Source organism: Poromitra crassiceps (assembly GCF_964638095.1).
Source record: "Poromitra crassiceps genome assembly, chromosome: 1".
In the NCBI taxonomy this organism is placed as follows: Eukaryota; Metazoa; Chordata; class Actinopteri; order Beryciformes; family Melamphaidae; genus Poromitra; species Poromitra crassiceps.
Genome location: NC_139623.1, coordinates 12,437,689 through 12,451,141, shown reverse-complemented (window position 1 = coordinate 12,451,141; position 13,453 = coordinate 12,437,689). Strand labels below are relative to the sequence as shown.

The following is a 13,453-nucleotide window of genomic DNA, read 5'->3' as shown; positions in this document are numbered from 1 at the left end:
CTAAACAATAGTTTTGAACAGTAATTTCCTCCATAACAGCAGGAAACCCCCCTCTCCTTCAAACTCCTCCCTCCGTGTGTGTTCTCCTCCTCCCTCCGTGGCTGCAGCGGGTGTGTCACAAGCGAGTTTCTGTTGCCTGTCTGCTGCCTGGCTGCCCCTCGTCGGGCGAGTCTGGATGGGCTCGCTCATTTCTTGGGGTTTCGGTTGAGAGATTTGATGAAGCTTTTGCGATTCTGGGCTTATTTATGCTGCGTGTTTCAAAGTGTGTTGCACCCAGTCTATTTTTGGAACCCCCCACCGTTGTGCGCCACCGTTGTGCGCCAGCGCGAAAGCGTTTTCGCCAAACCATTCTACAGTATGAGAATGGTTTCCTCGCGCTTTCCCCTGCAGTTTTGGCTCGGCTTTTTCTAGTCTGGAGAGCACTGTCGCCACTTAGTGGGTCGGTGGAATGGGTTGTACACGTTCGGTGGCTCCCATATTTTTATAGGAGATGTAAAAGGGTTAGATCCACGTCCCACCGTCAAATTTTTTTTTTTTTTTTTTTTGACGAGATATCTCGTCCACGGCAGTCAACCGCTGGTTACTGCTTGACGAGATATCTCGTCCACGGCAGTGAACGTGTTAAATAACCAGGCAAACGATGTATGTTTTTATGTTGCCCTCTTGGCCAGGTTTTTTACTTAGTTAAATGAAAATAATCATAATAATCATAATAATAATAATAATCATAATAATAATACTAATAATAATAATAAATACAATTTAATATTAACTTTTCATATTCGAATATTATTTTAATTTTTATATTCAAATATATATTCACATATAGAATATTCTTTGACAGCCCTAATCTCCACTCTCCTCCACCTCCAATCCCCACATCCCCAGCCTCCTCCACCTGCCCCACCCACATCCCCACACTCCTCCACCTCCAACCCCTCTTTCATTCTCTCTCCTGGTGCCACATGCCAAGGTTTATCGCTCCCTCGGGCGTCAGGCAGAGGGCAGAATTGACACTCAGACACGTGCTGTGGGCAATGTGCCCTCTATGGGTTTGTCATGTTAATGACACGTTTGCGCGCCCGTGCGTGTGCTGTCGTTTATTAGTCAGACACCACGGCTCTGACACTTTAAATTACTCCCTTGTCAGTCACAGACACACAAAAGACCCAGCAGACACATTTAATTCAACCTTATTGAGTAGGCCTTATCTAATATAATTACATACGCCTAAACAGAGGGGCTGACTAACAAGAGAGACCCATGGTGTGTGTGTGTGTGTGTGTGTGTGTGTGTGTGTGTGTGTGTGTGTGTGTGTGTGTGTGTGTGTGTGTGTGTGTGTGTGTGTGTGTGTGTGTGTACATGTCTCAGGGTGGACATTTTTCATTATTTATGTGTGAGAGGTCACTGGGACAAGGACAAAAGGCCCACAAATGCATGGGTAAATATATACATAGGAAAAATATGTATGCCCGCACGCGCGCGCACACACACACACACACACACACACACACACACACACGGAATTACCTTGGTAGCCAGAGGCAATCTGGACAACATCGTCGTACACCATCAAAGTAGCAGCTCTTTCTGGTAGCAGCTCCAGACTGATGGAGGAAAACACTGCAACACAAACACAACCTTGTTGTTAATACACTGCAACAATTAAGAGTCAAAATGACAATCGGCTAAACTACAAACATCGTAACCTGCCCCTTTTCTGATCCTGATCAATTCATAGCAAGTCATGAAAGCATCTTGATGCATTTGAAATGGTGCTGCTTGTATCCTGTGTGTTCTGCAGGACAGGACAGAAGTGTGAGGCAGCATAACCACACTTCTATCCTCCTGTCCTGTGTGTTCTGCAGGACAGGACAGAAGTGTGAGGCAGCATAACCACACTTCTATCCTCCTGCTTCCTTCCTTTCACTCCTCCATTGTTCAGAGCTGGTAAGCGTGATAATCCAATTGGCCGCCGTTCCACTGGCTCACAATAACCCCCGCACCCCCCACCCCACCTCACACTCCCGGGTGTGTGTGTGTGTGTGTGTGTGTGTGTGTGTGTGTGTGTGTGTGTGTGTGTGTGTGTGTGTGTGTAAGAGAGAGAGAGAGAGAGAGAGAGAGAGTAAGAGAGGCCCCACGCTGGGTTTTGGCATCTATTGTAATAAATTAGTAATGGAGCACTCCACTCATCATTAGCTCACACACCTGGTGCAAACTCTCTAGCCGCTTTCACACCGGCCTTGAAAGCGCTAAAAGATACGGAAAATGTGATCCGCGCCTCCGATGTGAAAGTGACGAAATCGGATTGGTGGATAATTGTGTTACACCTTTCGTTCCGCCAGTGGAGCTAGTCACAGCGCCGGATCAGCCTCCACTCTGCCTCCACCTGAAAGCGTAGGAGCGGCGACACGGAACGGTGTGAATGGTCAGCTCATTCATAAAAAGAAAATACGGGGGAAACCACCTCACACAGCAAGAAAAGGCATAAGTGAACGTAAAGAAAGTATACAATCATGACTGCAACAGGGGCGCCAGGAGGAATGCTCCGTGCCTACACTATGAGTAAGTAGGTTTGGCTATTTATGCTCAAACGATGTTGACATTAGTAGGCAAAATTAATGGATATAATAATAAGCTTCAGAGGACATGTCTGTCTGTGGTGAGTCGGTCTGAGGATATTATTCCCTATGTTCTTCAGTCTCTCCTCAAAACAATCCCAATGTTTGGGGGAACCAGCTCCAGAACTGCAATCTGTCGTAGCCTGCATTCCCTTATAAAATGTATAGTATTCATGTGCATTTATAGTAGGGGTGGGGGAAAAAATCGATTCACCTAAGTATCGCGATTTTTAATGTCACAATTTTTTGGATCGATCTTTTATTCCAGAATCGATAATCGCAAATTAAAATTTTTTTTTTTTTTTTTTTTTTTTTTTTGGGTGCTTGCAGTCAGGCCACTCACTGAACAGCAGGCCAGGCGCCGCCTACTGGTTTACTAGTGGTTTTATTACTTTATTAGTTAGTCTGAAGTAATAATTACACTTCAGGGTTAAAGTGGGTGCATCTCATTGTAAAATTGGACTTCAAACGGCCCAAATCTGGCTTCAAACGGCCCAAATTTCACGCGCGTTGGCCCATATCGGCCTGGCCTGCTTGGTATCTAATGCCCGGCCTGAATTATGATCCCAGTCCGCCCCTGTTTTTAACTATATCGCCCAGCCCTACTCATGATATATAATATACAGTCTCTAGTGTATGATTCAACTTTTCCCATGTTCTAATCTAGTGTAAAAAGCAAACAAACTGAAAAAAGAAAAGAAAAAAATAAACAAAAATCGCAATAAATCGTAATATCGAATCGCAATAATCGTAGAATCGCAATACTTAAGAATCGCAATATAAATCGAATCGGCACCCAAGAATCGTGATAGTATCGAATCGGGAGATAAGTGAATCGCCACAGCCCTAATTTATAGCCTAGTATTCCCCCGACAACGAGTAACGTACTGCAGCTGTTTGATATGCAGGCGCTTTCAGAACGGACGCTAATTAGGCTACTTCATGGGAATAATTTGGTTTACAAAAAACTGGGGTCAAAAGATAAGAATTAGCCTTGTACCTAATACATGATGGTGCCTCTGTGAATCCATAAAGTCGATCAGATGAATATTGAAAGCCTTGTTACCATGCTGCATGTGGACAACACTTTCTGCGTTGTCGGCATATTAAGGTGAGCTCTCAATCAGACTCGTGTTTTATCCTTTGATGTTAACGACCAGCTGCACGTTGAGAGTTGCTGGCGTACATCGGCGATGTTTGGATGTTGAATGAATTTGTTCATCATACAGTAGCCTGGGCTACACTAACCTATGAAAACATTCATTTGGGCTACTAGGAGGAGGAGCTGGGTGGAAATGCCTCCGCTCGCCTCATTTCAATCCGGGAGGGGTGGGTGTGACCTGAAAGCACCCCCCCAGGACGGGAATGTGGCGGTGCTGCTTGGCTCTGTGTGAAAGCAATTTCTGTGGCGAGGCTGCCGGCTTTGCGGGCCTTCTGAACTGCAATATTGCGCGATCTGTGTGTGAAAGCGGCTACTCTCTCTCTCTCTCACAGAGACACACAGAGACAGAGACACAGACAGACAGACAGACAGACACACACACACACACCTACCAGGCAGTCTGGAGGGCATCCAGGGGACAGAGTTTGGCACATAGCCCTGTTTGGTTGCGGTGACGACCAGCGGCGTGCCGAGGCGGTAGGGGAAGCGAAGGTAGGCGTTGCCGTCGGCCAGCGAGGTTTCAGTGCTTACAGAAGTGTGGTTGGTGAAGAGTTCTATGGTGGCTCCTCCCACAGGCTGCTGGGTACTGGCATCGCTCAGGTGCACCTTCAGTGTCACCTCTGTGGACACACAGAGTGTTATCAGGTTGTGATATCCGAGTAAAGGTAAAAGGTAAAGTCCCACTGATTGTCACACACCTGAGTGTGCGAAATTTGTTTGACCCATCCCCTGGGGGAGCGGTGAGCGGCAGCAGTGCCGCGCTCGGGAATCACATGGTGATCTAACCCCCCCAATTCCAACCCTTTGATGCCGAGTGCCAAGCAGGGAGGCAAATGGGTCCCATTTTTATAGTCTTTGGTATGACTCGGCCGGGGATCGAACTCACAACCTACCAGTCTCAGGGCGGACACTCAAACCACAAGGCCACTGAGCTGGTGTGTGTGTGTGTGTGTGTGTGTGTGTGTGTGTGTGTGTGCGTGTGCGTGTGCGCGCGTGTGCGTGTGTGTGTGTGAAGCAGGGTAGGAAATTAGCTTTTCTTGCCCTTGTGAAATATGTGTTGGGGTTATTTTGGATCATTTCCAGGGCAATTTGATCAAATGTTGTGAGTCACTACAGTATCTATTTCATTTCCATCTATTCCTAGTTGTGACAGAGTGGGTGCTTTCTTTGTGTGTTAAAAAAAACATTCTGAATCTTAAGTTCATGTTAGCTAGTGAACTAGCTGGCCAGCTAGCTTGCGCTGCCTGTCACTGAAGCCCTTTTCCCACATGCGCTTTGTACCGCAAAATGACCGGAACGTGGTCTAATGCCTGCAAGTGAGAAAGGCGCCGTGCCGGTATAAGTGCGACCCCGTCGTCCCCGACATTTCACCACTTTCGACCAAGTCAGAAGAGCGGTATGATCTTAAGGGGACGCAAGTGGAAACGGGTGCAGTCATTTTCCGCGACAGCGGTCCTTCAATCATGGGCGAGGAGTAGCCTACACACGTTGCTTAATGTTCCAGCGGGCATAATCTAATCATTCGCGCACATTAAAGCAAACTGGCGAAATGATCTTGTGATAGCCTAATAAGAGCAGTATGTCAGCTTGCTGATTTCCCGAAGGCAACCCCGGACACATCAAACGAAGCCAGTCTGCTTTCTCTACATACAAGCGTTGAGCAGCTTGCAAGCCTTTCTCGCTGTGTCTGTCTGTGGCTGCTGCTCTCGAGCAGACAGGGGAGGGGGTAAATCGGCTGTGTTTATTACGCTGGCGGCTTGACGCTGCTCTTAAGTCAAACGAGTGTGATTTATTGTGTGACAACTGACAAGCGAACTTATTTCGAGTTTTGCCGACCCCCCAAATAAGCTCCCCCTTCCCCCCGCCCCCCCCCCCAACATACAGGAAAATTCGCTGATAGATTCCCACATGCGCGAGCCGAAGTGTGAAGGGAAATGTCCGATATTGACTTACAGGTAATTTTCCGGTATGCATGTGGGAAAAGGGCTTGAGGTAAATAATGCTAGTAGGAAGAGGGGGCCCAGTGGAGGGGGCGGGGGCTGTGAAGGTACGGATGCCTAGCTGGCCATTTTCAAGTCGCGTTTTGCAAATATAGAACAACATCCGGACACGCTTTGCAAATAAGAGGGGCATTAAAAGTCCCCGTCATCCCAATTAGAAAGGGCAATTTTCTATGTATCTTTTTAGTTTTCTACGTTTTTTTTATGCATATCTCTATGTGAACTGTTAATTTGTCAGGGTTCCCACAGGTCCTTTAATCGGTGGTTATAGTATATGCTGTATGTGTGTGTGTGTGCACGTGTGTGTGAATACGTGAATGTGTGTAGTGTGTATGTATACATGAGGTTATGCTGTATATGATCTGAGACACATTTGACAGGTGTTCATATATTCAGGCCTCTATTTTTATTGTATTTATTTTTTCCTTTGCTGTTTAGGGGCTACCTAGGGTCTGAGAGAATTGGGTCTGAGGGGTCCTTGAGAGATCCTTGAGTTTTGTGAATGTGTGGTACCCAGGTATGTGTATGTATGTATGTATATATGTACATATGTATGTATGTGTATGTATGTGTATGTGTATATATTATATATACACATTATATATATATATATATATATATATTATATATATACATATATACTTATGTACTTATGTATCTTCTTATATATATATTGCCATTTCCTTTGTTATACTCGGCTGCAGACTTATAAATTCGATAAGAATTATAAACCGGAAACTGGAGGACGTTATAAAAGTTATAAATATACCGGTAGTCACGTTATAAACAACTAACCAACGCTGGGGGTCCGTATGGAAACAGTGTTACTAAATGGTTAAAAGTTCAATCAATTTGGTAATTCAGTGGCGTTTTACTGCAATGTAAAGTAACTATTACGCTAGCCGCTAGCATTAGCCACAGTAGCCGACTACCCACAATGCATTACGTTATCCCAGCACCCGAACGACACGGCTGTAGAGCAGAATGGCTCTGCTGTAAAATCCTCATAGATGTTTTTTTTGTTAAGTTAAAACCATAGACTGTAAAACAGTCTATTACACCGGAAGCGGAAGAAGCACCCATCAGGCATCATGGCAGCTAGAAATAAGGTGGATAGGGGTGGGGGGAGGGTGGAAAAAGAAAAAGAATATGCTTGTCAATATTTGTGGGAAAACAATACTTTTTGTTGAATAAAAAATAGGGATGCACCGATATGAAAATTTAGGCTGATGCCGATAACCGATATTAACATTGCTGTTATGGCCGATAACCGATATTGTCGGTATGATCTGTATAAAACCAGCATTTTTATGATCATCACATTTTGTACATACTGAAAAACACATGTTAACACTGAATTTGAAAAAGTTATGCATTTCTTTATTTGCAAAGCCTTTGTAAAAGCCCATAAATCATAGATTTACTGCATTATTTCATATCAATGTGAAGAATTTGGCTGATAATGATAACCGATATTAACTCATTCACCGCCAGTTTAGGACTGCCAATATTTAGCACAGGCCAAAGATTTTCATAATTGTTGGTCATCTTTCAAGACCCACAGTAAATTATCTATTAGCACCAGAGTGATTTGCAATACCTCAAAATGAAGATGTACGTCTCTGGGTTCACCAGGAAAAAAAAAGTGAGCTTTTAGCATGTTCTGTACTCTACTTATAGCCATTTATATACACCCTGTTTTCCCCCAAAAGTTCTCCCTGAGAAAATAAACAGGAGAAAAGGCAATTTTTGTAAAAGGGCACAATCTCAGGCAGAACTCACTCTCAATTCTTTTATTTTGAACTGTATTGACATCAGACATGTAAATATTATTCGTTAGGACACAAATGACAAAAAAAAAAAAATATATATATATATATACACATGAAGTGCTTTTTTTTTTACATTCAACAATACAGTTTACTCGGTGTGAGTGTGCAGACAGACAGACAGACAGACAGACAGACAGACACACCGACAGACAGACAGACAGACAGACAGACACACACACACACACACACACACACACACACACACACACACACACACACACGATCCCCGATCCCCCTTTTAGATTTCTAACCCCACATAGGATAAGCAATAACCACGCCCTGTGGCGCTGGGATTGGCCAGGAGCAACACTGGAGGGCACGCAGCCCAGCGATTTCATGAACTGAATAGCTCTTGAGAAAGGACAGCGGGCTGCTGTGCGCTTCTGCCTTGTGCCTTGCTGTTGTGTGTTTATTTTGCACCCGTCCTCGTCCATGTCTCCCTGTCATATCCTCCCTGCTATCTGATCGTTCCCGTTTTCCCCTCGGCTATTCAACACGTCCTCACCGCCCTCGCAAACTGATCGATCATTTCCTCATTCCTCCGATGATCAAACACATCTCTTGATTACTTTCTCCCGGCTGGCACAGAGGAAGGCGACTCCAGCTCGTGCAGCGCGCCGAGGCGCGTTTCAATGGCGTTTCTCCTGTCTGCACAAGGAAGCGTTACCCGTTTTCTGCTTTTCCTCTTGCTCAATTTCAAAACAACAGCTGCGGTATGTGTTTGTTCACGTGTTGTCTTAGATGCTAGGGACCTGATACCATGTGACAGGCTGGGGAAGTGTTTAAACTACGCCCTGCAGTAATAAAAACAAAAACACGTCAAACACGTCATTGGCGGGGAGGGCTATTTCTGATAACACGTCAAAGACGTCATTGGCGGTGAATGAGTTAACATTGCAACATCTGACCGATACCAATATGACCGATATGTTAAAAAATGACCAACATCGGCCGATACCGATATGATTGCCGATATCGTGCATCCCTAATAAAAAAAATATTAAAAAAAATAAAAGGTCAATTTTAGATTTTTACAGGCATTTTGCCCCGAGCCCTCGCTAATTTCCTACCCTGGTGTGAAGACTGCAGACAAACTGTTAAACAATCATGCAGACATAAAAGAATAAGTGTGTTGTAATTATAGCCATCTTAAATACAGTCATCTCTTTAACTGGGTTAAGTTTCTCCACCAGGCCCATTGCCTCCGAAACACTGAGACAGCATTCCTGAATCCAGCCAATCACAAGTCTCTTTCCTGGATTCTAGCCAATGGCACTTCCCCTCCAAAACAATGGGCTATTTCCCTCTCTCAAAGAAGCCATGGACCAGAGGGAAAAAACAACAGTTTATATAAACACCTTCTTTGATGGAGACGAGGCAAACAAAAAGCCAACAGACTGCCTGTTGAACAATGACTCATGCCAATTCAGTGAGACTGGCAAATGACATGCTTCCATAACAATCACATAACCAGTAGGGGTGTGCCGATTAATCGTTTTTTAGATGCATCGCGATGAGTCACGTGACGATTAAAATCGATTCACAATGTTCGATTATCGATTTGCAAAAAATTGCAAAAAAAAAAAAATTCAATTTTTTTTTTGCTTTATTTGCAAAAAATACAGTATTTCGCCCGGAAAGCAGTTCCTTAACTGTAAAACGAGACCAAAACCGAAGTACTGGAAACTGGAATCACTGAAGAAAGCATGCAGGGTGGCTGTAACATGTGATGCGTGGACTTCAGTCGCAACTGAAGATAATGGAGGTACATTTGTTTGTTTACTTTAATTAATGGATACTGACAAATATACCTTGCTTAAAAAAAATACTGTTTGGTGAAAAAGATGCATCGAAAATCGTGATTAATCGTAATAATCGTAATAATAGTTTAATAATCGAATCGTAGCACCCTTAATCGTAATCGAATCGAATCGTGAGGTGCCTAAGGTGGCACACCCCTAATAACCACCACATACTATCCAAACAAGGTATGTCTGCACAAACACAGGCACCCACACAAATGTCCATATTGTTGGCTAAATAAAACAAACATGTATAAATAAGATAGCATTTGCATTAATCTGCATGCAGGTGGACTCTGCAGCCATTAGTTGCAACCTATTTATAGTCCGGCACACAAATGCCAGTGTGTATGTGTGTGTGTGTGTGTGTGTGTGTGTGTGTGTGTGTGTGTGTGTGTGTGTGTGTGTGTGTGTACAAAATAGGCCTACAGGCAAACACTGGTTAAGTTCAGCATGTCACAAGCAAGCTGCACAACTACTCCAGCACCATGTTGTCCTAAAGGTGCAACACAAACAACTTGCTACAAACACTATCATTTCAGAGCCACACAAACCCATGCTCTCTCTCTCTCTCTCTCTATTTGAATCGACTTTGCACACATGACAACAAGGGATCCGTTTGATCATTGGCTGACCCACGGTGACCTTTCAATTAAGGTTGAAAGGGTTTCTCCCTTCCACTCCCTTAACCTAAACATGCCTACCCCCCCCCCCCCCGCACTCACTCACTGCAACTGAATTTTGTCGTAACTCTCTCTCATAAAGCCCCCCACGCACGCACACGCACACACACACACATACATACACACACACACACACACACACACACACACAGTCTAACACGTATAAACCCTTGGCTAGACAAGTTCCCCTCCCCCACTCCAGAGCACCGCAGCCAGTCTAGAACCACTCCGACTCGTAGGGTTCAACCCAAGTGCAGGCTCCACCTAAAGAGGACTCTACTGTACACACAATGATAGCTTTGCCTGTGTGGAAGTTACATGCTGCTTTGTGTGCGGTGAGGTTTGGCGGAGTCGCGTGTCAATCTCAAACCAAACACATTATTACCATGAGAGTCCTCCTGGTATTCACTCCATTTCTCTCTTCCTTACAATTCTACTGTCACAGCAGAGGTGTGGAAGACAAAAAGAGACTGGATTTCCCCTTGACTGCACCAAGATTTTGTGTGTGTGGGTTTTTTTGGGGGGAGGGGTATACAAGGCGAGCATGACCTCACTTCCTGTCCCACCACTCCCACTGATCTGTCGTTAGGGGGTACCAGCTGTGCTCACTTTTAAAGAACTCCTCCGGGAGAACACAGAGACACACACACACACACACGCAAACGCACACTCAAAAGGAACAGTCCCCTCCCAATCCTCATCCAATAAATCATGCGTGTGGTGACATCATTGTTAAACAAGCTAGGACACTCCTCTGTGCTTGGACACACAATAAGAGAGAGGAGAGGGAGGCAGTCAGCCTACAGTGAAGAGCTGTTGGGATGTTGCAGCTACTCAACTAAACCAGTAACTGCTCTTCCTCAGTTGACCGTGTGTGTGTGTGTGTGTGTGTGTGTGTGTGTGTGTGTGTGTGTGTGTGTGTGTTGGCGTGCCATATGGAGGCTAAAGGCATCAAAGAGGGTTTTGCCCGATCCAATGCTGCGATCTCAGACCCAATTATCCTAGCAACAGCAGCCATAGCAGCAGGGTGGTTGTGTGTGTGTTACTTTACACCGAGAAAGAGAGATAGACCCAAGAGCAGGGGGGTGGAGATAACGAGTGTGTGTCTGCGACTGTGTTTCTGCACACTATGAACGTGTGTTGCTTGTGTGACGTATCAATCAGATAGGGACACGACGACGGTGAGGCAGGGCATCATTCACTGCACCATAGCAGTGAGGTGGGTCTAATGGAAAATGCATGGTATGGTTGGCCTCCGCTGGGTGGGTGAGGGGTTCGGCATTCTTCCAAAGAGGGGAGGGGGGAGCAGATGCACTCTGCACATTAGGAGGCTAAGTAAGTAAGCTAGCTTTTTTAGCCACATCCACTTACTTACAATCAGGGGGATTGGTTGGTATGAGCTTCCAGACCCAAAACTGTAACGGTGTCTTTCTATTAAAGGAACACTCTGCCCATTTTAAACCAGCTTTGTATCATTAGAACATCAGTAGTATATCAGAAAACTGTAAACTGTTTTGAAGTCTGTCCTTTAATTTGACAGTTATTGAGTGTTACAGTGTGGACCAGTGACATCACTGGTCCACATTAACTTAAATCAACTCTCAATAACTGTCAAACTATTCATCATTCATCTAGTTTGACAGTTATTGAGAGTTGATTTGAGTTAATGAGTTATTAATTTGAGTTACCGTAGTGTGGACCAGTGATGTCACTGGTCCACACTTTAACACTCAATAACTGTCAAATTAAATGACAGACTTCAAAACCGTTTACAGTTTTCTGATATACTACTGATGTTCTAATGATACAAAGCTGGTTGAAAATGGGCGGAGTGTTCCTTTAAGGGCGGCTGATTCATGTCATATTATTTCTGACCGACTGAATAAGAAAAACAAAAACAATGCCGTGCAGCATGTGAGTCTATGAGAGTTAAGTCTACACTCACTGCGTCTTCGAATTTGCATCAATTGATTGTCGTTGGCGTTGTCGGGTGTAAAACCTTTGAATCACAGCAAAAGTAAAAGACATACCGCATTTACTATATTTAACCTGGCACATCAATTACAAATGTCTTCTCTTTAGCAAAAACAAAAATGGCCTTTCCGAAAATGTTAGGGGATTCTAAATAAAATGAACCCAAAAACAAGACAAATAAATCACTAGCAGATCCCGAGCTGGCTACAGAGAGCTGAACACTACCAGGGAAACAACAAGCACTATGAGATAGAGCCCCTGAGCCCCTGGGAGTGTGAACAGGTGCACAGCAGAGGCAAATCAACACATACGAGTTTAGGGAAATAAAAGAACAAACACACACACATCCTTTAACTAAAGATCTGACTGGCATTATAAACAGGAAAGGGCTGCTCAATAGACGTGCAGCCTGCTATTTTCCCTTGTCTGGATTAAAAGTAAGATTAGATAGCGGTGGTCAATCCCATTAACTCCGCGGGAGAGAAAGCAATTAGGTTACATCATCATCAGGTCTCCACTCCGCTGATAGGCTGGAGGACTCTACTCATCTTGCCTCAGTATGCATTGCAGGCCTACCTACATCCTACAGATTTTGATCTGATTCTCTCAATCTCATACAAGACTTAACCTGAGGAATCCTACCCAAAGTGGGCCGCTGTTAGCACTCACACTCGCCATCTCATGAGTCACGATTAAAGTCTAGCTTGGCTAACTGGTGACAATATGATTTGATCTTCTGCTTCCTGGCAGCTCTGGTGCGTCGTCCAGTTTCAGCCAATGTTTTCCTGATGGAGATGCCAGCAGTAATGTGAGTGAGATCTATATCTGTGGTCTGTCTGGCTCCACGCAGCCATGTTGTCTGCTGGACCAGGAGAAACCCTCGGTATCGACCTGACCACACCCCCAGGGACAACTGAAGGTCACTCTGGGGAAAAGTGAAGTGAGAGACATGGAAAGGGGGCGGGGCAGAGGGCCAAAGAAAGGCAGAGGTGGACTTCAAAACCACAGTGGTTTTATCGTGTGAGGTAGCTTCCACTCTCTTTGCCTTAAGCCCAGGCACACCGGGAGAACTAGAAAGGACTAGCGACCACTAGAGGCCAACCGATGCGTCACCTCACGTCTCCTGTGTCGGGGCCAAAAAGTTGCATTTGAACACACCGCAAACACGACAGCCGACGGGCAGCTAGCACGTCCGTTAGCACGTCCGTTCTGCACCTGTGCGAGACCTGATTCATGAAACAAAGCAGCGTTGCCCACCATTTCACTCACTTAAATGGTTTGGTAATATACCGTAAATCCTCTAATAGTGGCCTGCCTTCAATACAGGCCTCTCTGATTTGTTTTGTTGCCACAAGGCGTATTTTCACTGTGAGGTCACT

General features: G+C 44.8%; 1 protein-coding gene across 1 annotated transcript in view; it reads right to left on the bottom strand.

Annotated features, from left to right (window-relative positions):
• Positions 1–13,453, bottom strand: part of fam171a1 (family with sequence similarity 171 member A1) — a 65,950-nt gene that overhangs the window by 42,950 nt on the left and 9,547 nt on the right. Inside the window, exons 2-3 of the mRNA XM_083650397.1 lie at positions 4,176–4,403; positions 1,531–1,623 (exon numbers count right to left, since the gene is read on the bottom strand). Coding sequence (XP_083506523.1) covers positions 1,531–1,623; positions 4,176–4,403 — 321 coding nt within the window. The remainder of the gene's footprint in view (positions 1–1,530; positions 1,624–4,175; positions 4,404–13,453) is intronic.